Source organism: Protomyctophum parallelum (genome assembly GCF_964188405.1).
Source record: "Protomyctophum parallelum genome assembly, chromosome: 6".
Classification (NCBI taxonomy): Eukaryota; Metazoa; Chordata; class Actinopteri; order Myctophiformes; family Myctophidae; genus Protomyctophum; species Protomyctophum parallelum.
In genome coordinates, this window is record NC_139701.1 from 18,807,586 (window position 1) to 18,828,002 (window position 20,417).

The following is a 20,417-nucleotide window of genomic DNA, read 5'->3' on the forward strand; positions in this document are numbered from 1 at the left end:
GCTCTCATGCTAGAGTTTGGGGCTGCGGCTCCGTTTCTGCGAAAGACAGACAGGGAGCGCCTGGAGGCCCAGACTCGCCTGTTCGACATGAAGACGCAGTGTTTTGTTCCCGACGCGGATGTGGAGTATTGCAAGGCTACCATCACCACCAGACTCATAGACAAAGCCATAGTGGAAACAGAGTTTGGAAAAGTAAGTGTGCCATGATACGTGTACGGTATAGAGTTTAATGATGGGCAGCTGCCCATAGTGGGAGGTCATTGCTAAGGTTTCCCATGCAGACAGCTGCCAAAATACATTTTCAATAAGAAGTCACTCTAATACAGTATCTATACATATTTTAAGCCATTAAGAACCGAGGCCGATTTACAAATGACTTATAAACCAGCAGTTCTCAAACCTTTTCATACCAAGGACCTCCACAATGATATGATATTGGGGGTCCTTGGTACGTAATTTTCTTTAAATTAAAACACAAAATAACAGATGTACAATTTTGCAGTGCGGCATGAAGTAACACGCTGTGACCTTGTATAGATCTGCTCTTTTTGAATAGCCAATGCAAAAAACGTGGGGTTAAAATATAGGACTAATGGTTGGAGTGAAAGTATGACCATATAAGAAATGTCAATATACCATAATGTCTTATTTCCCACAGATAGCTACCCATAAGTTGGAGAACGTCCATCCCCAGAACCCGCCAAAGTATGATAAGATAGAAGACATGGCGATGTTCACCTTCCTCCATGAGCCTGCTGTGCTGTTTAACCTCAAAGAGCGTTACGCAGCCTGGATGATCTATGTGAGTCTGAATGTTTAACCTTAAAGAGCGTTATGCAGCCTGGATGATCTATGTGAGTCTGAATGTTTAACCTTAAAGAGCGTTACGCAGCCTGGATGATCTATGTGAGTCTGAATGTTTAACCTTAAAGAGCGTTACGCAGCCTGGATGATCTATGTGAGTCTGAATGTTTAACCTTAAAGAGCGTTATGCAGCCTGGATGGTCTATGTGAGTCTGAATGTTTAACCTTAAAGAGCGTTACGCAGCCTGGATGATCTATGTGAGTCTGAATGTTTAACCTTAAAGAGCGTTATGCAGCCTGGATGGTCTATGTGAGTCTGAATGTTTAACCTTAAAGAGCGTTACGCAGCCTGGATGATCTATGTGAGTCTGAATGTTTAACCTTAAAGAGCGTTATGCAGCCTGGATGGTCTATGTGAGTCTGAATGTTTAACCTCAAAGAGCGTTACGCAGCCTGGATGGTCTATGTGAGTCTGAATGTTTAACCTTAAAGAGCGTTACGCAGCCTGGATGATCTATGTGAGTCTGAATGTTTAACCTTAAAGAGCGTTACGCAGCCTGGATGATCTATGTGAGTCTGAATGTTTAACCTTAAAGAGCGTTACGCAGCCTGGATGATCTATGTGAGTCTGAATGTTTAACCTTAAAGAGCGTTACGCAGCCTGGATGATCTATGTGAGTCTGAATGTTTAACCTTAAAGAGCATTACGCAGCCTGGATGATCTATGTGAGTCTGAATGTTTAACCTTAAAGAGCGTTACGCAGCCTGGATGATCTATGTGAGTCTGAATGTTTAACCTTAAAGAGCGTTACGCAGCCTGGATGATCCACAGACCTACTGAATGTCATAATGTGACCCCTCCTTGGTCCACAGACCTACTGAATGTCATTATAATGTGACCCCTCCTTGGTCCACAGACCTACTGAATGTCATTATAATGTGACCCCTCCTTGGTCCACAAACCTACTGAATGTCATTATAATGTGACCCCTCCTTGGTCCACAAACCTACTGAATGTCATTATAATGTGACCCCTCCTTGGTCCACAAACCTACTGAATGTCATTATAATGTGACCCCTCCTTGGTCCACAGACCTACTGAATGTCATTATAATGTGACCCCTCCTTGGTCCACAGACCTACTGAATGTCATTATAATGTGACCCCTCCTTGGTCCACAAACCTACTGAATGTCATTATAATGTGACCCCTCCTTGGTCCACAGACCTACTGAATGTCATTATAATGTGACCCCTCCTTGGTCCACAGACCTACTGAATGTCATTATAATGTGACCTCTCCTTGGTCCACAGACCTACTGAATGTCATTATAATGTAATGTGACCCCTCCTTGGTCCACAGACCTACTCGGGGCTGTTCCTGGTGACTGTCAACCCCTACAAGTGGCTGCCGGTGTACGACCAGTCGGTGGTCAACGCCTACAGAGGCAAGAAGAGGAGTGAAGCTCCTCCCCACGTCTTCTCCATCTCAGACAATGCCTACCAGTACATGCTGAAAGGTATGCACTGTATTGTTGTATTGTTTTAGCTCAAGGCCTAAAACAGAAAGGCCCCGAAAGCGTTCACGGTCGGTCCACCCATCTGACCATGTCAACCACATGGGTGGGCGGCGAGCATTTTTCACATTATTTGTTTCAGAGATCAATTCCAGCTTGGATCCAGCTTGGATCAATGGGACAAACTATAGTATAGTTATAGTACCTTTAAGTTGCTATTCATCCGTATCACAATGAAACATGATTTATTTTATAAATAATGTTATAATATATCAATAGAAGTTTCATCGACAAAACACTGTCGATGTATTAATGTGACTGCCTTAATATGAGTAGGCCTACCACACACACATCACATGAACCTTCTCTTTAACCTTTGCAGACAGGGAGAATCAATCCGTCTTGATCACGTGAGTAAAGCATGCTTTACTCATATATGATCTGCTATAACACACAAACAAAGGTTAATCTCGTTAACAAAACAAGGTGTTCTTCTATCTCCAGTGGGGAATCAGGAGCAGGGAAGACTGTGAACACCAAGAGAGTCATCCAGTATTTTGCCAGCATCGCAGCCGTTTCTGGAAAGAAGGACGCTGCTCAGGAGAAGAAGGTCTCTTTTTGTCAAATCTAGTGCATGGCTCTTCAACAGTTAACCGCTTAAACCCCAAATGGTCGGAGTCCCTCAGGGCTAGGGTCCTACAGGCATAACAGGGACAAGGACTGACAGATACAGAGATCTCCATATATGGGCATAACAGGTTGAATCAGCAATCCATGTAGCCGTATGAGAGACGTGTAGTAGATACTTATGAAAACAGCTTTTGATAAGAAAATGTGCTCTTCTCCATTTCTCTAGGGAACCCTTGAAGATCAAATCATTCAGGCTAACCCTGCTCTGGAGGCTTTTGGAAACGCCAAGACCCTCAGGAATGACAACTCTTCCAGATTTGTACGCACGCACACACGCACGCACGCAGCTCGTGTCAATAAAAATAAGTAGTAGGCCTAACAATTCACAGTCCAGATTTTCTGTCATCAAAAAGTCCTAAACAAACCGTCTGTATTTCTTAGGGTAAATTCATCAGAATTCACTTTGGCGTTAGTGGCAAGTTGTCATCTGCCGATATTGAGACTTGTAAGTACGAATTCCATTTGTATCACGTTGATGCATTTACACAGTAAAAACAAGAATCAAGTTAAAACTTCCATGTCTTTCAGACCTGCTAGAGAAGTCCCGTGTCACTTATCAGCTCAAAGCTGAGAGAGACTACCACATCTTCTACCAGATTCTGTCCCAAAGGAAACCAGAGCTGCTGGGTGAATACTGACGCATACAACCACATTGTTCTACTACCTACTCAGTACTCACTATAGGAGAAACATTAACCATGCTCCTGTACAACATTGTTCTAATACCTACTCAGTACTCACTATAGGAGAAACATTAACCATGCTCCTGTACTATTCTGGATGCTTTACAGAGATGCTCCTCGTCACCTCCAATCCCTATGACTACGGCTACATCTCCCAAGGAGTGCTAACTGTGACTTCAATCAACGATGCTGATGAGCTGATGAGTACTGATGTGCGCGACTCTGTGGATACAAATATTATTAATAACATTTACCACTATCATTTCACAAGTCATTGATTTGTATAGCCCTAAATCACAATGGCATGAATGATCTCAAAGAGCTTCAAAAGCCAATTTAACAAAAAGAGACGAAAGGTCTGTTAGATTTTATAATCTCTCCGAAAATAGGAAAAGTAAAGAGGGGGACCTGCTTCCTGGGAAGACAGGTGTGCGATAGCGGGCAATATCCAAATGCAAAATAACAACTGTTGTTCTAAACTACTGTTCATCCTAGTATATAGAAAACGTAAGCAAAGGTAATACAAAAGTAATGGATGAATTGACAATAATATGTAATAAATCAATGAGGGATGTCAATGGGGCAATGAAGTCCAATAACCAACTTGAGAACAATAATCTCCCGTTTTAGGAAGCTTTCGATGTGCTGGGTTTCACCCAGGAGGAAAAGAATGGCATCTATAAGATGACTGGTGCCATCATGCACTATGGCAACATGAAGTTCAAGACCAGACCCAGAGAGGAACAGGCGGAGCCTGATGGCACTGAGGGTAAGATGTCATAGCATGTACAGTATGTAGTCTTAGTTTAACACAGTAAAACCACCGGGAAAGCATCTGTGTCATTTTATTACTTTGGCTATTCAAAAATAGCGCGTCACAATCTTTGAAAAAACAAAAACTAAAAAACATAAGTTACAAATTATATAAATAAATAAAATAAAATAATAATAATTAAAAAAAGAAATATATATATATATATATATATATATATATATATATATATATATATATGGTGGTCCCTGGAACAAAATACATATCATCTTGGGATCCTTTTTCCAACATGAAAAAGTTTGAGCACAAAGGACAAGGACATTTAGTAGAATTGGCCTTAAATAGGTCTAAATGGGTAAAGATAATGTGCATTTGTGATTGAAATGTCTCAACATTTTGCTGCTCCAGATGCTGACAAAGTGGCATATTTGATGGGTTTGAATGCTGCTGACCTCATCAAGGGCCTGTGCCACCCAAGGGTCAAAGTAGGAAATGAATGGGTCACCAAAGGTCAGGGTGTCAATCAAGTGAGTGTCAGTTATTGTATTTACAGTAACACAGCAATATACCGTATGTGTTAATGAAGCTAAATTCAGTTTGTGATATGCCTTAATTCAACTTTTGTCAGGTCTACTACTCTATTGGTGCGCTGGCCAAGTCAGTGTATGAGAAGATGTTCCTGTGGATGGTGGTGAGAATCAACCAGTCCCTGGACACCAAGAATGCTCGCCAGTTCTACATTGGTGTGCTGGACATCGCTGGCTTTGAGATCTTTGATGTGAGTATTTGGAACAATTAGGTATAGGTATGGTTGTACATTTTGAGAATAGAATAATATTGTATTCTATTCTATTCTGGCCAATTATGGGGAATTTATAGGATGTATTTAGGGATGCACATCGTATCATTATGCAAATGCAATTTCCAAAAAAACAATGTCAAAAGAATATATCGATTTTAACCAATATTTTATTTTATAATGTATATTTAATTGTAAAGCTGAAAAAGCCAGGTGGTTGACAGATTCAATCAGCGTTTTCAGGAGAAGTTTTCAAAGGGGTCAACAAGTAGTACAAATAATAAACTAATATGTACATAAGTAGACCTAAATCAGGGAATAAGAATGCACTGTGCATCTTTAATGTGTACAGTACCAGGTGTAAGTTAAACCCTACTGGAGTACTAGTAGATTTGACCTCGCAAGTAATGGGTAATCGCATATCGGCCACATTTTCAATATTGTGCATCCAACTTGTATACGAGAAGAGGGTACATAGCCATAGAGGATGTGCAACATACATTTCATAAACACCTGGTAGACAGTAGCGTCTGCATCACTCAAAAGTAACACCAAATGAGCGTGATAGAAATATTGATAGCTTCCACCAATGGAACAATTTGCTGCAATTCAAATGTATACATTGCATATACCTCCTACAAACATCTGTTTAAATGGTAAATGGTGCATTTATATAGCGCCTTTATCCTTTTGATTGATTGATTGATTGAAATATTTATTAACAGTTTGCAGAATTTACAGTACATTTCAAGCACAAACTCAATACAAAGACTGTTAACTGTGAGTGGACGACCCAATTAAGCATTACACTTGTTTACAACAGGGTCCACATTGTTCAATTAATCCAAGGCGCTTTACATAGATTGTGCATTACATTCACCCATTCACACACACATTCATACACCGATTGCGGCGGAAGCCATACAAGGTACCAACCAGCACATCAGGAGCAATTTGGGGTTCAGTGTCTTGCCCAAGGACACTTCGACATGTAGACAGGAGGAGCCGGGATTCGAACCGCCGACCCATGGATCATTGGACGACCTGCTCTACCTCCTGAGCCACAGTCGCTTAGTTCTTCTAATGTGTCTAATCTGTCTAATTGTGTTCCCTTTCAGTTCAACACCTTTGAACAACTGTGCATCAACTTCACTAATGAGAAGCTGCAGCAGTTCTTCAACCACCACATGTTTGTGTTGGAACAAGAAGAGTACAAGAAAGAGGGCATCGTGTGGGTGTTCATTGACTTTGGCATGGACTTGGCCGCCTGCATTGAACTCATTGAGAAGGTAGGTACTGTACATGGACTTGGCAGCCTGCATTGAATTCCATTTTCAGATTGGGGGTACCAATTTGGGGGTCCTTGTCCACAGGTCTTTAATAAGCTCAGTTTTCTTATAAATAATATTGGCGTCTCTTTCCCACGTTTTCTCCAGCCCATGGGTATCATGTCAATCCTCGAAGAGGAGTGCATGTTCCCCAAGGCTAGTGACGAAACGTTCAAGGCCAAGCTGTACGACAACCACCTGGGCAAGCATCCCAACTTCCAGAAGCCCAAGCCTGTGAAGGGCAGACCGGAGTCCCATTTCTCCCTGGTCCACTACGCCGGCACCGTGGACTACAACATCTCCAACTGGCTGGTGAAGAACAAGGACCCTCTCAACGAGACGGTGGTCGGCCTCTTCCAGAAGTCAAGCCTCAAGCTGCTCGGTGTGCTGTTTGCTGGCTATGCTGGTTCAGATGCTGCAGGTATGGGATATATACTAGATGGAGTTCAGTAAGTCATCGCTGTCGGGCAGAATCTCTTTTTCTGACAGTGTATAAAGTCACCATACCAATTAAAGAGGCAGTATTTTGTTGTCCTAAAGAAAAAAGTCCTTTAATATTTTCCTTTAATATTCCCTTAATATTTTGGACACAGTTGGTTTCTGCCGGACAGCAGAGACATATTCAAGGAGTTGGTCTATCTATTCATATTATGTTTCATGTTGTCTATATTCAGGTGTTACACACTATGGTGTAACACATTATGGTCTATCCTTTTCATCATCTATAGAGGACAAGAGTTCTGTTGGAAAAAAGAAGAAGGGCTCCTCGTTCCAGACGGTGTCTGCCTTGCACAGGGTGAACATTTGCAGGACAAACTCTTTGACCTTTGAACCTCTACACTACAGAATAATATCAATAAGATAGTGTAACCCATTGATGCTTTGTTATAACTCACAGGAGAACCTGAATAAACTCATGACCAACTTGAGGTCCACCCATCCCCACTTTGTGCGCTGCCTGATCCCCAACGAGTCCAAGACTCCCGGGATCATGGAGAATCCTCTGGTGATGCACCAGCTACGCTGCAACGGTGTGCTGGAAGGCATCAGGATCTGCAGGAAGGGCTTCCCCAACAGGGTCCAGTATGCAGACTTCAAGCAAAGGTCCAACATGAACTACAAGCTCACAACGCCTGTAGTTTGGATATTCTGACAATTTCTGCCTGTTTTTTTTTAATAGTATTTGACAATTTGGCCAATGTTTGACCAGTTTTTATAGTTTTTATTTGTTGATTACGTTCTTAAATTGTCACAAACTGTTTGTAAAATGGATTGATTCTAAATCTGTGTTTTACCATGTGTGATTCAGATACCGTGTTCTCAATCCAAGCGCTGTCCCTGAGGGGCAGTTCATGGACAACAAGAAGGCGTCAGAGAAACTTCTGGCCTCCTTGGATATTGATCATCTGCAGTATAAGTTTGGACACACCAAGGTTGGTGTTGTAAATACTGTAGATCAGTCGTTCTCAACCATTTCAGGCTACGACCCCCAAAATAATCTTATAATAATGTACTGATATTTACACTGGAAATATATTTTTTAGTAGATCTTTTCCGTTTACAAATGGTCCTCTGTCCATAATGTGTAAGGTGTTCTTCAAAGCTGGTCTCCTGGGTGTTCTTGAGGAGATGAGAGACGACCGTCTCGCTCTCATCATCACTGGAATTCAGGCCAGAGCCAGAGGAGTACTCGCCAGGTTGGAATACAAGACACTTGTAGAAAGAAGGTACAGTACAAAAAGCAAACAGCTTAGCCTTATACCATTAAAAGTACAAATTTTGCCGTTTCCAAATGTATGAAAATGATTTGAAAATAGCCGATCTACAAGCTCACAACGTGTCGCAAAAGTGACGCACTGTGGTTAATGTAGGTTTTGTAATAATATTCAAAATCTTCAAAGTAGTAACTATAATTAGCAAATAATAGTGCAGTAAAAAGTACAATATGTGTCTCTGAGATGTAGTGGAGTATAGAAGTAAAAGTATTGAAATTTGGAAATACTCCAGTAAAGTAAAAATACAGTACAGTACTTGAGTAAATGTACTTAGTTACTTTACATCACTGGCCATAATAGAAGGGGATTAAACCAAAGTTATTTTCAACAGGGATGCCTTAACGGTGATCAAGTGGAATGTGCGTGCCTTCCTGGGTGTCAAGAACTGGCCCTGGATGATGATGTACTTCAAGATCAAGCCTCTGCTGAAAACAGCCGAGACTGAGAAGCAGATGGCCAACATGAAGGACGACTTCACCAAGCTAAAGGAGAGCTCCGCTAAAACAGACGCCCGAAAGAAGGAACTGGAAGAGAAAATGGTCACTCTTCTCCAGGAGAAGAATGACCTGCTGCTCCACTTTCAGTCTGTGAGTCACAGATAACACACAGATCACATCAATATAAAAAAAAATAGTGTTTACAAAAACATTTCCAAAAATAAAATATGTAATTGCATCGTATTTAAAATAAAATAAAACAGGAACAAGACAATCTTGCAGATGCTGAAGAGCGCTGTGAGCGTCTGATCAAGACCCAGGTCCAGCTGGAGGCCAAAAGCAAAGAGCTGTCAGAGAGACTGGAGGACGAGGAGGAGGTGAACGCAGAGATCACCACCAAGAAGAGGAAGCTGGAGGACGAATGCTCAGAACTCAAGAAAGACATCGATGATCTGGAGCTCACTCTGGCTAAAGTGGAGCGGGAGAAGCAAGTTACTGAGAACAAGGTAGGCTAATGGAAGACAGTTTTCATGTCAAGGTCAAGGACCCCCACCTTGATATGTATTTGGCCGCGGACCCCGCATCTGGAAAGAGTTTGTACTATGAGAGACCTCCCAGAAGAGAAGATTTATGTAAAAACTAAAATAGCAGCTGTACAAGCTTGTAGATCTACTATTTTTGAATAGCCATAGATAAAGTTGTTATTGTCATTTTTGCCAGTGACTCTGGAACCCCTGGGGGTCCCCGGACCCAGAAAAGTACAATACAGCACGCACATCCACTCACTTAAAACCAGGTGCCGGGCCGAGGTAGTATAGAAAGAGAAAAACATCCACACTCTCAGTAATAGTAGGACGTAGGAGTCTTGTTTAATAATGTTGAAGATCCAGAGCAGCAGCACTGCTTTCTATATGTTTTCCATGAATCTGCACACAGCACACGCCTGAACCCTCACAGACTGGCTACCCGAGTTGAGCGTGCCTTTCCCCTGAATTGGGCTGTAGTAACAATAGAACAAAATACCACTCTGAGAAGAAATGTCTTACAGTAACTCATAATAATAAAGAATTTTACTCAAGCAACTGAAATATATACTGAAACTAAATGCAACACCAACTACATTCTAGGTTAAATGCATGACTGAAGAGATGTCGGCGTTGGATGAAACCATCATCAAGCTGACCAAGGAGAAGAAGGCTCTGCAGGAGGCTCACCAGCAGACACTGGACGACCTGCAGAGTGAGGAGGACAAGGTCAACACTCTGACCAAGTTCAAGACCAAGCTTGAGCAGCAGGCTGATGTTGTGAGTAGCATTATTGTCCCGCCACGCCGAGAGAGTTTGTACCCTGTGTCCTTCTGTCCTTCCGTCTGTGACCAGCTAACCCCCGGCACTGTTGGCTCGGTCGCTGCTAAAATGTGTACACACGCCACGTCAATAATAACACATTATCAAAGCAATAGACTTATAGAATGCTGAGGAATCCCTCTGGAATGCACATTACCCTCCCTACCCTCAAAGGTTCCCTGAAAACCCTGTAATTGCCTTTCGAGTTGACTTTGCATCATCTCTTGTTTGCTTTTAGTGTGTTACTGCTTTTATTTCTTATCTTGCGTATCTTAGTTTTTTCTTTCCTAATAAAGTTGTTAATGTTATTTAACCCTCTCTCCCTGGAGCCCTCACACACATGTAAAGTAACTTTGGGTTCTTAGAAAAGCGGTGTTTCATTTATTTATATATTTTTTTAGCTGGAAGGATCATTGGAACAAGAGAAAAAGTCCAGGATGGATCTTGAGAGAGCAAAGAGAAAGCTGGAAGGAGACCTGAAGGTGACCCAGGAGAACCAAATGGACCTGAAGAATGACAAACAGCAACTTGAGGAGAGGCTGAAGAAGTAAATTATTTTATATGACAATCGCGCAAAACATTATAAATCTAATCTACAATCGTTTTTACAAAACGCAATGTACACATTTTCCTTTTTAATAGGAAGGACTTTGACATTAGCCAGCAAAACAGTAAGATTGAGGATGAAAAGACTTTGGGAGCTCAACTTCAGAAGAAACTTAAGGAGTTGCAGGTATGAATGCAATATAAAATGCTATGATTGCACAACTTACAGTATAAGTTACAACTAGGAAATAACAATTGCCCAGTGAAGCACCAATGTGCATCAGGCCCTCCTTGGCCCAGCACCAAGTTTTGTGCGAATCCTTCTGAAACAGCTGTGAAAAACAAAGTTTTGGGATAAATATACATATGCCTGTCACAATTACATAATCGTCCAATCGATTATATATATTTACTTTACACTAAAGAATAAAGATTACACTAAGCTTATAGTGTACATTTAATTGCTGATCTAAAATATTATTAAATATGTCAGTAATGTCTTTGTATATTTACTGTAAGTTATTTGTCATATAGGTTTTGATTACAAAGCCTAAAGGCAAACGGAAATTCTAATTTGATTCATATTATGTTCCAATGTTCAATGTCAACAACACAATTAAATCGTTAATCACAATATATGACAATTCATCGTCAGCTTAGAATGCGTAACGGCGACAGCCCTATAATGTACATTGTATGTTCAGGCCCGTATTGAGGAGTTGGAGGAGGAACTGGAGGCAGAGCGAGCTGCCAGAGCCACGGTGGCCAAGCAGAGGGCAGACCTGTCCAGAGATCTGGAGGAGGTCAGCGACAGGCTGCAGGAGGCTGGAGGAGCCACCTCCGCCCAGATCGAGATGAACAAGAAGAGAGAGGCCGAGTTCCAGAAGGTGCGCAGAGACCTGGAAGAGTCCACTCTGCAGCACGAGGCCACGGCCACCGCGCTGAGGAAGAAGAACGCAGACAGCGTGGCCGACCTGGGAGAACAGGTCGACAGCCTCCAGAGAGTCAAGCAGAAGCTGGAGAAAGACAAGAGCGAGCTACGGCTGGAGCTGGACGACGTGGTCTCCAACATGGAGCAATTTGTGAACGCCAAAGTGAGTCCGAGTTTCCTAATCGTGTTGAATCGTTGCACGTTCAATTTCCTGTGATATTTGTGTAAATATTGTTTTACAGACAACCTTGGAAAAAATGTGCCGAACACTGGAGGATCAGATGGCTGAATACCGAACAAAAGCAGAGGAAGGTCAACGCTCCATTACTGAAATCACCATGCAGAAAGCAAAGCTTCAAACTGAGAATGGTATGACACTGCTAAATGGGGTCAAAACAAATAATTAATATATTCCCATCAAGTTCATTCAGGAGGTGGAGTTTGATTTCAGCCACATATTAAAATTGGCTACAGGTGAGCTCACCAGGCAGACGGAGGAGAAGGACACTCTCATCTCCCAGCTGAGCAGAGGGAAGCTGTCATACACACAGCAGAATGAAGACCTCAAGAGACTACTGGAGGAGGAAGTCAAGGTACAATAATTATGATTCAATTAAATGGTATTTAGTTAGAAATGTCATGTGGATGTAACTACCACAAACTCATTCATAAAAGGATTGTGGACCAAAAGATAATGCTCTACTTCTCCATATTACACTCTCACACAACATTTGCCGGTCCACAAGCTCACAGCGCAATGCCAAATTGATTTGGCTACGGACCCCCATGTGAAAATGTTTTGAGTCAGATTTGTGTTAAATAAATTATTCCAAATTTTCATTATTTTACTCTGTTTTCCCTAGAAGAAAGGCTGCTATGTATTTTAGGTGTGTCTGTGGGTTTTATAAATATTGACCAATGCAAAGTATTAACAGGTTGTTGTAACTAAATAATGACATTGGATCCATAGGAATACAGGTTCCATTTCCTGAAAAGTAATGCTCAGTTTTCCACCCGACAATGGCATATGGATTTTCCTTATTCTATTTGTGGATTCTACATCTATCCCTTTGGCGGATACGCGTATTCATAAACCATATTTTTCCCCAACAGGCCAAGAATGCTCTTTCCCATGCAGTGCAGTCTGCTCGCCATGACTGTGATCTGCTGAGAGAGCAGTATGAGGGGGAACAGGAGGCCAGGGCCGAGCTGCAACGGGGTATGTCTTCTACAATCTAGAGGGATGGGAACATAATCCTTATTATAGTTTATCGTGATAGAAAATGCTCACATTAATTAGCTTTTGTTGAGCTGGAAATTCAATACCACTTGTATACGCTTATGCGTTGTGAGCTTGTTCCCCCCAGAATAGGCATGTCAAGTTTTAAGCAGATTTTGATTCTCGCAAAAATAGTCAATAAGCGATTATTTTTGCCACAATAATGTTGACAGTACTCTTCATATTGTCCCATCCCTAGGTATGTCCAAGGCTAACTCTGAGGTGTCTCAGTGGAGAGCCAAGTACGAGACTGATGCCATCCAGAGGACTGAGGAGCTGGAGGACGCAAAGTAAGTAACGTTTTCTGGAAAGATTTAGGATTGCAGTCATGTAGCCTGACACACACACATTTCACTCCATTATTCAGTCTGAATTAAATTGAAATGGTAGCGTGGCCAAAGGAGATTCTTTGGCGATTGGTTCAACAGAAAGTATGTTTTGTAGTGAAAAGTGAGTAAAAGTACTGAAAAGTTGGAAATGTAATCCTGAGGTTGTACATGAAAAATATGCCATCTGAAATATTGTTTGGGATTATCTTTGTTTGCCGTATCTCATCTATTGCTTCTGGTCCATGTAAATGTAGGAAGAAGTTAGCCCAGCGTCTGCAGGATGCAGAGGAATCTGTGGAGGGTGTTAATGCTAAATGCTCCTCTCTGGGGAAAACCAAACAGAGGCTGGAGCATGAGATTGAAGATCTCATGGCAGATGTGGAGAGATCTAATGCTACTGCTGCAACTCTGGACAAGAAGCAAAGAAACTTTGACAAGGTAATAATAAAAACACAAGAAAAATGTAGTTACTTTTGTTCATCCCACGATTTTTGTAAAGCATTTTTCTCAACCTGTGTCAAACGGCTTCTCTTTTCACCTGACAGGGAGGTGTTTCCCTGGTTGGATGTAACACGTGGAAGCAACACGTTATCCCAACCAGTTCCTTTCCCCTGCATCAGGCGCCCGGCTGACCAGTAGTTACTTCTTAATATGTTGCATTTTCTGATCTAACGCGACACATTATTTAACCAGGTCCTGGCTGAGTACAAGCAGAAGCATGAAGAATCTCAGACAGAGCTGGAGAGCGCCCGGAAAGAGAGCAGGTCTCTCAGCAGCGAGCTCTTCAAACTGAAGAACTCGTATGAAGAGTGTCTGGAACATCTGGACACCATGAAGAGAGAGAACAAGAACCTTCAAGGTACTATGGTTTCATTAACCTTTAATATCTAAAAATGTTTGGAATGAAGTACTGGACTAAAATACAGAGAGTATGTTGCAAGGTGCTCTTTGGAAAATAACACAAATATACAGAATACACAAAGATTTCAAGGCTTGGGCCCACTGGCTTCCAACATGACTGACACTGCCAAAATCTGGGTGTCTATTTCGATAGACACATGAACTTCGAGCCCCACGTAAAGAAGGTCACCCAATCATGTTTTTATCACTTAAGGAATATATCAAAAATCAAACCCATCCTCACTTCTCAAGATCTGGAAAAAATTATTCATGCTTTTGTTTCATCCCGTCTCGACTACTGTAATGGACTGTACACTACCCTTAACTGTTCCTCTATTCACAAACAATTAGTACAGAATACAGCCGCTAGAATTCTCACCAATACAAACACATAACACATAACACCGGTACTGGCTGAACTACACTGGCTCCCTATCAAATCCAGAATCGATTTTAAAATCCTTTTAACAACCTATACAGCACTACATGGCCTAGCCCCACTTTATATTACAGACTTACTGGTGGCAAAGCCAAATGTAAGACCCCTCAGGTCCTCTGACCAAGGCCTCCTGAATATTCCGGTGACAAAACTGAAAACCAAGGGGGACCAGGCCTTTGCATTGGTTACTCCCACATTGTGGAACGCCCTACCCTATCAATTAAAAATGCAGAGTCTGTTGAAGGTTTCAAGTCCAAGTTAAAAACTCACTTATGTAGGTTACATTTTATCTTGTATACTTTTACTTTTAGTTTGACCATTAGTATGACCATCAATTTAAGTTTCTGCTCTTACTCTTTGTTGTGTTTGCTCCTTTGTGCCTTGTTTTAACTTGATTGTTTATATTGTTGTTTTTACTGTACTTTGTAACTTTGTAACTTTGTTTTGAAAAGTGCTCTATAAATAAAATGTACTTACTTACTTACTATATCTGACATTTTTCTAAAAATCTAATATGACCGGTTTTAATGGGTTAATAAAATGGATATTAAGGCTAATCTTTGCACGGCCGCGACCAATTTAAAATCATTTGAATGCTATTAAAACAGAGGAAATGTCTGACCTGATTGATCAACTTGGTGAGGGAGGAAAGCACATCCATGAGTTGGAGAAGATACGGAAACAACTGGAGCAGGAGAAGGTGGAGACGAAGGCTGCTCTGGAGGAAGCCGAGGTGAGGCTGGAATAAGCTGTGAACATATCACAGTTTATATGTCACATGATAGTACATTTCTCATGATGTGATGCAGTGGTACTTAAATTAAGTATTTCCTATACATCTCAGAAGCATTATACTATAGTACTACACTTTGGTTATATAGTTACTTTGTAGATTTTGACTATTATTACAAAACATACATTACCCATTACATGTCAGAATATAAATTTCTGGCATTTGAAAATAGCCCAAGCTACAATTAGGAACTATTTTATATTTGAAAACTTGTGAAATGGGACATTCTGCACAATGAGTACTTTCTACTAGGCTACTTTAAGTATTTCTACATTGCAGAATGTAATGATGATACTAATGATACTTTTACTCTAGCAAAAGAAGTGTGCATACTTTTTCCACCTCTGTCAAACAGGGCTCCCTGGAGTACGAGGAAAGCAAGATCCTCCGGTCTCAGCTGGAGTTCAACCAGGTGAAGGCCGAGATGGAGCGCAGGCTGGCCATGAAGGAGGAGGAGATGGAGGCGGCCAAGAGGAACCAGCAGAGGGTGCTAGAGACCCTGCAGGGCTCCCTGGAGGCCGAGGCTCGCAGCAGGAACGAGGCTCTCAGGCTGAAGAAGAAGATGGAAGGAGACCTTAATGAGATGGAGCTCCAGCTCAGCCACGCCAACAGGCAGGCGGCCGAGGCTCAGAAACAGCTCAGAGGACTCCAGTCCCATCTGAAGGTATAGTACCGCTGTTTCAACTTTAAAGTAACTAAGTACTACTGTATGTACTAAAGTACTACTGTTGAGTTATTTTTCCTTTACTGGAGTTCTTCCATACGTTTACTTCTACTCCACTACATGTTAGAACCAGATTTTGTACTACACCACAATTCAATGAAAACTTTAGTTACTTTGTAGATTTTGTTTATTACAAAAGACATTAACCACTTCAGCCCTATACTGTATACTGGTATATTTCGGCCATTTGAAAATAGAACATTGCCGTATTGATACAAAATACTGTACTTCTTCTATCACTGGAGAAAACAGAAATATCGTTGCATTATAAAACAAGTCAATAGCTTTCATTATTTAACTGACCGACAAGCAAGAAACAAAAAAAAAATCATATTTTCAACAGGACTCCCAGCTGCAGTTGGACGATGCTCATCGTGACAATGATGACCTGAAGGACAACATGGCCATCGTGGACAGACACAACAACCTTCTGCAGGCTGAGCTTGATGAGCTGAGGTGTGTGGTGGAGCAGACTGACAGAGGCCGCAAGCTGGCGGAGCAGGAACTGCGAGACGTCTCTGAAAGAGTGCAGCTGCTGCACTCTCAGGTATTAAAGTCAATTAGCCCATTAAGACCCGAGGCCGATTCTACAAAAGAATATCTTCTAAATCCTAACGGTTTTCTGGAAAACTATGTATGTCGGTGGTTCTCAAACTTTCTCATGTCACGGACACCCAAAATGATATGTATTTGGCCGCTGACCCCCAGCTCTCGCGCGCACGCGCCCCCACACAGAGTTGCAACACTCATTTCACACAGGTGTGATTTTTAATAGCCAACCAATAGCTAAAATCTAAAATGACACTTATGCTTTCCCGGTTTCAATTGGTTAAAATGGAATAAACGCAAATCAGAAAGACTAATGAAATAACTGATTCTCTTACCGTATATCTAAAATTGTGATATTTTATTTTTGGGTTCTGATTTCAGAACACCAGCCTACTGAACCAGAAGAAGAAGCTGGAGGCAGACACGTCCCAGCTCCAGAACGAGGTGGAAGAGGCCATGCAGGAGTGTAGGAGTGCCGAGGAGAAGGCCAGGAAGGCCATCACGGACTCCGCCATGATGGCGGAGGAGCTGAAGAAGGAGCAGGACACCAGCGCTCACCTGGAGCACATGAAGAGGAACATGGAGCAGACCATCAAGGACCTGCAGCAGCGTCTGGACCAGGCCGAGCAGATTGCCATCAAAGGTGGCAAGAAGCAGGTCCAAAAACTGGAGGCCAGGGTGAGCAACGATAAATTTGATTCCTGAAACTATACGTTAATGTGCTGCGTTAAAAATGTTTTGAGTCAGGACGAAGATGTGTTCAAAAAATGCAAAATTATTCAAAATTTTCAATATTTTACTCTGTTTTCCCTAGAAGAAAAGGGTCCTTTTGCACACCTACAGTCAGAGACAGCCATGTTTTTCTCTCTCCGTTTTTCCTATACTCGTACTTACATTATGCCTTCCTTTTAAGGTAAGGGAGCTGGAAGCTGAATTGGACATGGAGCAAAGAAAGGCTTCTGATTTGGTAAAAGGAGTTCACAAATATGAAAGACGCATCAAGGAGCTCACCTATCAGGTACCATCCTCATATCTTCAGCTGACTAAAATACACCTTTGGTCTTACGTATGTGTATCTGCATTAAAATTTGAATTATATTTAATTATTCTTATTTAATGCAGACAGAGGAGGATCGTAAAAATGTGAGCCGCCTCCAGGACCTGGTGGATAAATTGCAGCTTAAAGTCAAATCCTACAAGAGAAGTGCAGAAGAGGCTGTGAGTATTTAAGCTATAAGAATATTAGGAACTATCTACAGACTTAAAGCGGCACTATGTAACTTTTCTTTAAAGAATAACATTTTATTTTGTTCATTCTGTACAATATAACTTGGCGTTGATGTATTTTGTCTCCCTGGTCTTTTATTGAGCCATTTAAATCGTGTCACAGGTCACCTAGACACAAGAATGACGGCAAATTTGACCTGATGGTCACGATTAAATGTATCCTCTGAGGAAGATGACTCTATTAGCTCAATGGTAAAACTCAAAGGACTTGCGCAGGAAACCAGGTTCAAATCCACGGTAGGAGAGAAAAGTTACAGTGCCTGTGTACACACTATACTTTTGCGCAGGTGTTTCATTTGACGAAGGTCTAAAACTTCAGATTGACCCTTTAAGAAATCGCAGTGATTTCTTTGCCGTGCGCTGTGGGAGCCTCGAAAATACATTATTTCCATATAAGCTACTCAAGTCATGACAGGAGTAACGGTTCAGTGGCCAAACTGGATTCTTAGTCCTGACAAGAAATAACTTACCTTGAATAATTCTCCATATAATATTATAGGAGGAACAAGCCAGCTCCAATCTTGGGAGGTTCCGTAAGCAGCAGCATGAACTGGACGAGGCAGAAGAAAGGGCTGACACGGCCGAGTCCCAGGTCAACAAACTCAGAGCCAAGGGTCGTGATACAGGCAAGGTAAGCGCCTACATACCTGTGGTGGAAAAATTATTCACATTATTAAGTAAAAGTATTAATACTGCAATGAATGTAGAAATACTCTACTTTCAAATACTTAAAGTGCAAGACCACTTTGGTAGAAGTTTGGGTTGTGTAGTTATCTTGCCATGATGTAACTCCAAATGTGGACAAGAAAAGAAATCTTCAAATAGTAAAAAAAAAAAGAAATCAATGAGGAGCATGTTTTTAATTGTCAATTTCTAATCACTGCCATTCACTGGAGATTTATTTTATTGTCCACATTTGGAGTTACATCATGGCAAGGTAACTACACAACCCAAACCTCTACCAAAGTGATCTTGCACTTCAAGTACAGTAGGCTTACAGTATACTTGAGTAAATACTTGCATGCATATTAAAAAAAAATCACTATTTTCATAATATTCTTCTTCTTTCCCCATGCAGAAAGGTAAAGGTGAAGAAGAGTGAAGCTGTCTCTCTGAATGAAACCATTTTTCTCTATGCAACATAGCAGAAATAATTAAGCAATCTAAAAGCTTTTTGTTTTAAGTGTGGAGAGTAAACCATTACTTCTACAATTGAGTCTACCTGGCCTTACACTATTGTTCCCAATAGACACTGTATTTGTCTAGCAATATACATGGATTTTGTGTGAGCTTTTGAGTAATGCTAAGCAGTATAAGCAAGCAATGTAAGATTACAGAAAGGACAAGCCATTCAAAAGAAAGCCTTTTTTCACCATGTTTACAGCTGAAAAAAGAATAAAGCAATCTAAAAGCATCGTGTTTGTTTTTAAATGTGTCATTCATGTATGTATTCAACGTAAATCCTTGTTAAAAGTGAGTTTGTCTTTTTCCTTACATTCCTTACTGTGGCTCAGGGCGGCTGTGGCTCAGGAGGTAGAGCAGGTCGTCCAATGATCCCTGGGTCGGCGGTTCGAATCCCGGCTCCTCCTGTCCACATGTCGAAGTGTCCTTGGGCAAGACACTGAACTCATTGCCTCCAATGAGTTGGTCAGTGTGAGCTTGCCACCACTGGTGTGTAAATGTGGGAAGTGAGGACACTGGCTTCACCTCCCAATGTATGAATGAATGACCCATTGAAAATTGCTTTGAGCACTTATACTGTGCAACGTTTTCAATAAAAACAAAGTTCAATTTGATATAATTGACTGGCTAAAGTTCAGTCATAGGGGCCTTTTGCACCAAGAACTAAAGCTTAGGGTTAATCAAGGATTAATTCTAATTAGAGTTGTGTTGCACCACTTGATAAACCTTAGATAAAACTTGATTTAAACCAGATTAAGGTTTCATCTTTCTTGGTGCCCTAGACGCCAACTCCAAACACCCAAGGGTGTTGGACTTCAACCATCATCCAAAACCATCTGCAGCAAATTTGTAGTGTAAAAATGTACCAAGTTGTACAGTGTACACTGTACACCAACACAGGGTTTTTTTTATCAACACAGGGATTTTTAATGCTGGCGGCATTTAGGAACTCACCAGCTGCTGCAGTAGGCTATACGCTGAAATTTGAGACATGTATGCCATTACAAATAAATCTGTTCATGTGCATCAGCTATTGGGATAATCATGAAGTTAATTCAGATGCTCATCCATAAAAATAAAAATAAACTTCAGACAACCACCATGCTGGAAAGTTGGTTCAAGAGACTGCTAGGACATGAACCCCACAACAGGAATTTTACTGCACAACAGTGTTTAATACACAAATATATACAATAGACCTACACACGGTTTCATGTGACAAAAACCTCATCCGCAGGTCTCTAATATACAACAGTGAGTGACATAGGTCCTTCCCTCCTGTCTGGGCCCAGGTGTTCTTCCGCCAAG

The 20,417-nt window shown here is 41.4% G+C and overlaps 1 protein-coding gene across 1 annotated transcript; it reads left to right on the top strand.

Moving 5' to 3' along the window:
• On the top strand, positions 1-19,029 carry LOC310859893 (myosin-7-like; the record flags this gene model as incomplete). The annotated part of the gene is made up of 38 exons (XM_083766660.1): positions 1-192; positions 659-802; positions 2,167-2,323; positions 2,703-2,730; positions 2,825-2,930; positions 3,177-3,269; positions 3,392-3,455; positions 3,539-3,637; positions 3,802-3,905; positions 4,324-4,462; positions 4,874-4,992; positions 5,094-5,243; positions 6,383-6,553; positions 6,701-7,013; positions 7,321-7,388; positions 7,491-7,696; positions 7,902-8,025; positions 8,183-8,319; positions 8,699-8,954; positions 9,068-9,310; positions 9,932-10,108; positions 10,552-10,697; positions 10,793-10,883; positions 11,401-11,790; positions 11,870-11,996; positions 12,102-12,220; positions 12,741-12,846; positions 13,106-13,196; positions 13,490-13,673; positions 13,929-14,094; positions 15,183-15,307; positions 15,723-16,031; positions 16,435-16,638; positions 17,022-17,318; positions 17,554-17,658; positions 17,763-17,858; positions 18,427-18,558; positions 19,006-19,029. The coding sequence occupies exons 1-38, from the start codon at positions 7-9 to the stop codon at positions 19,027-19,029; spliced, it is 5,796 nt and encodes a 1,931-aa protein (XP_083622786.1). The 5' UTR covers positions 1-6.
• Positions 19,030-20,417: the final 1,388 nt, after the last annotated feature.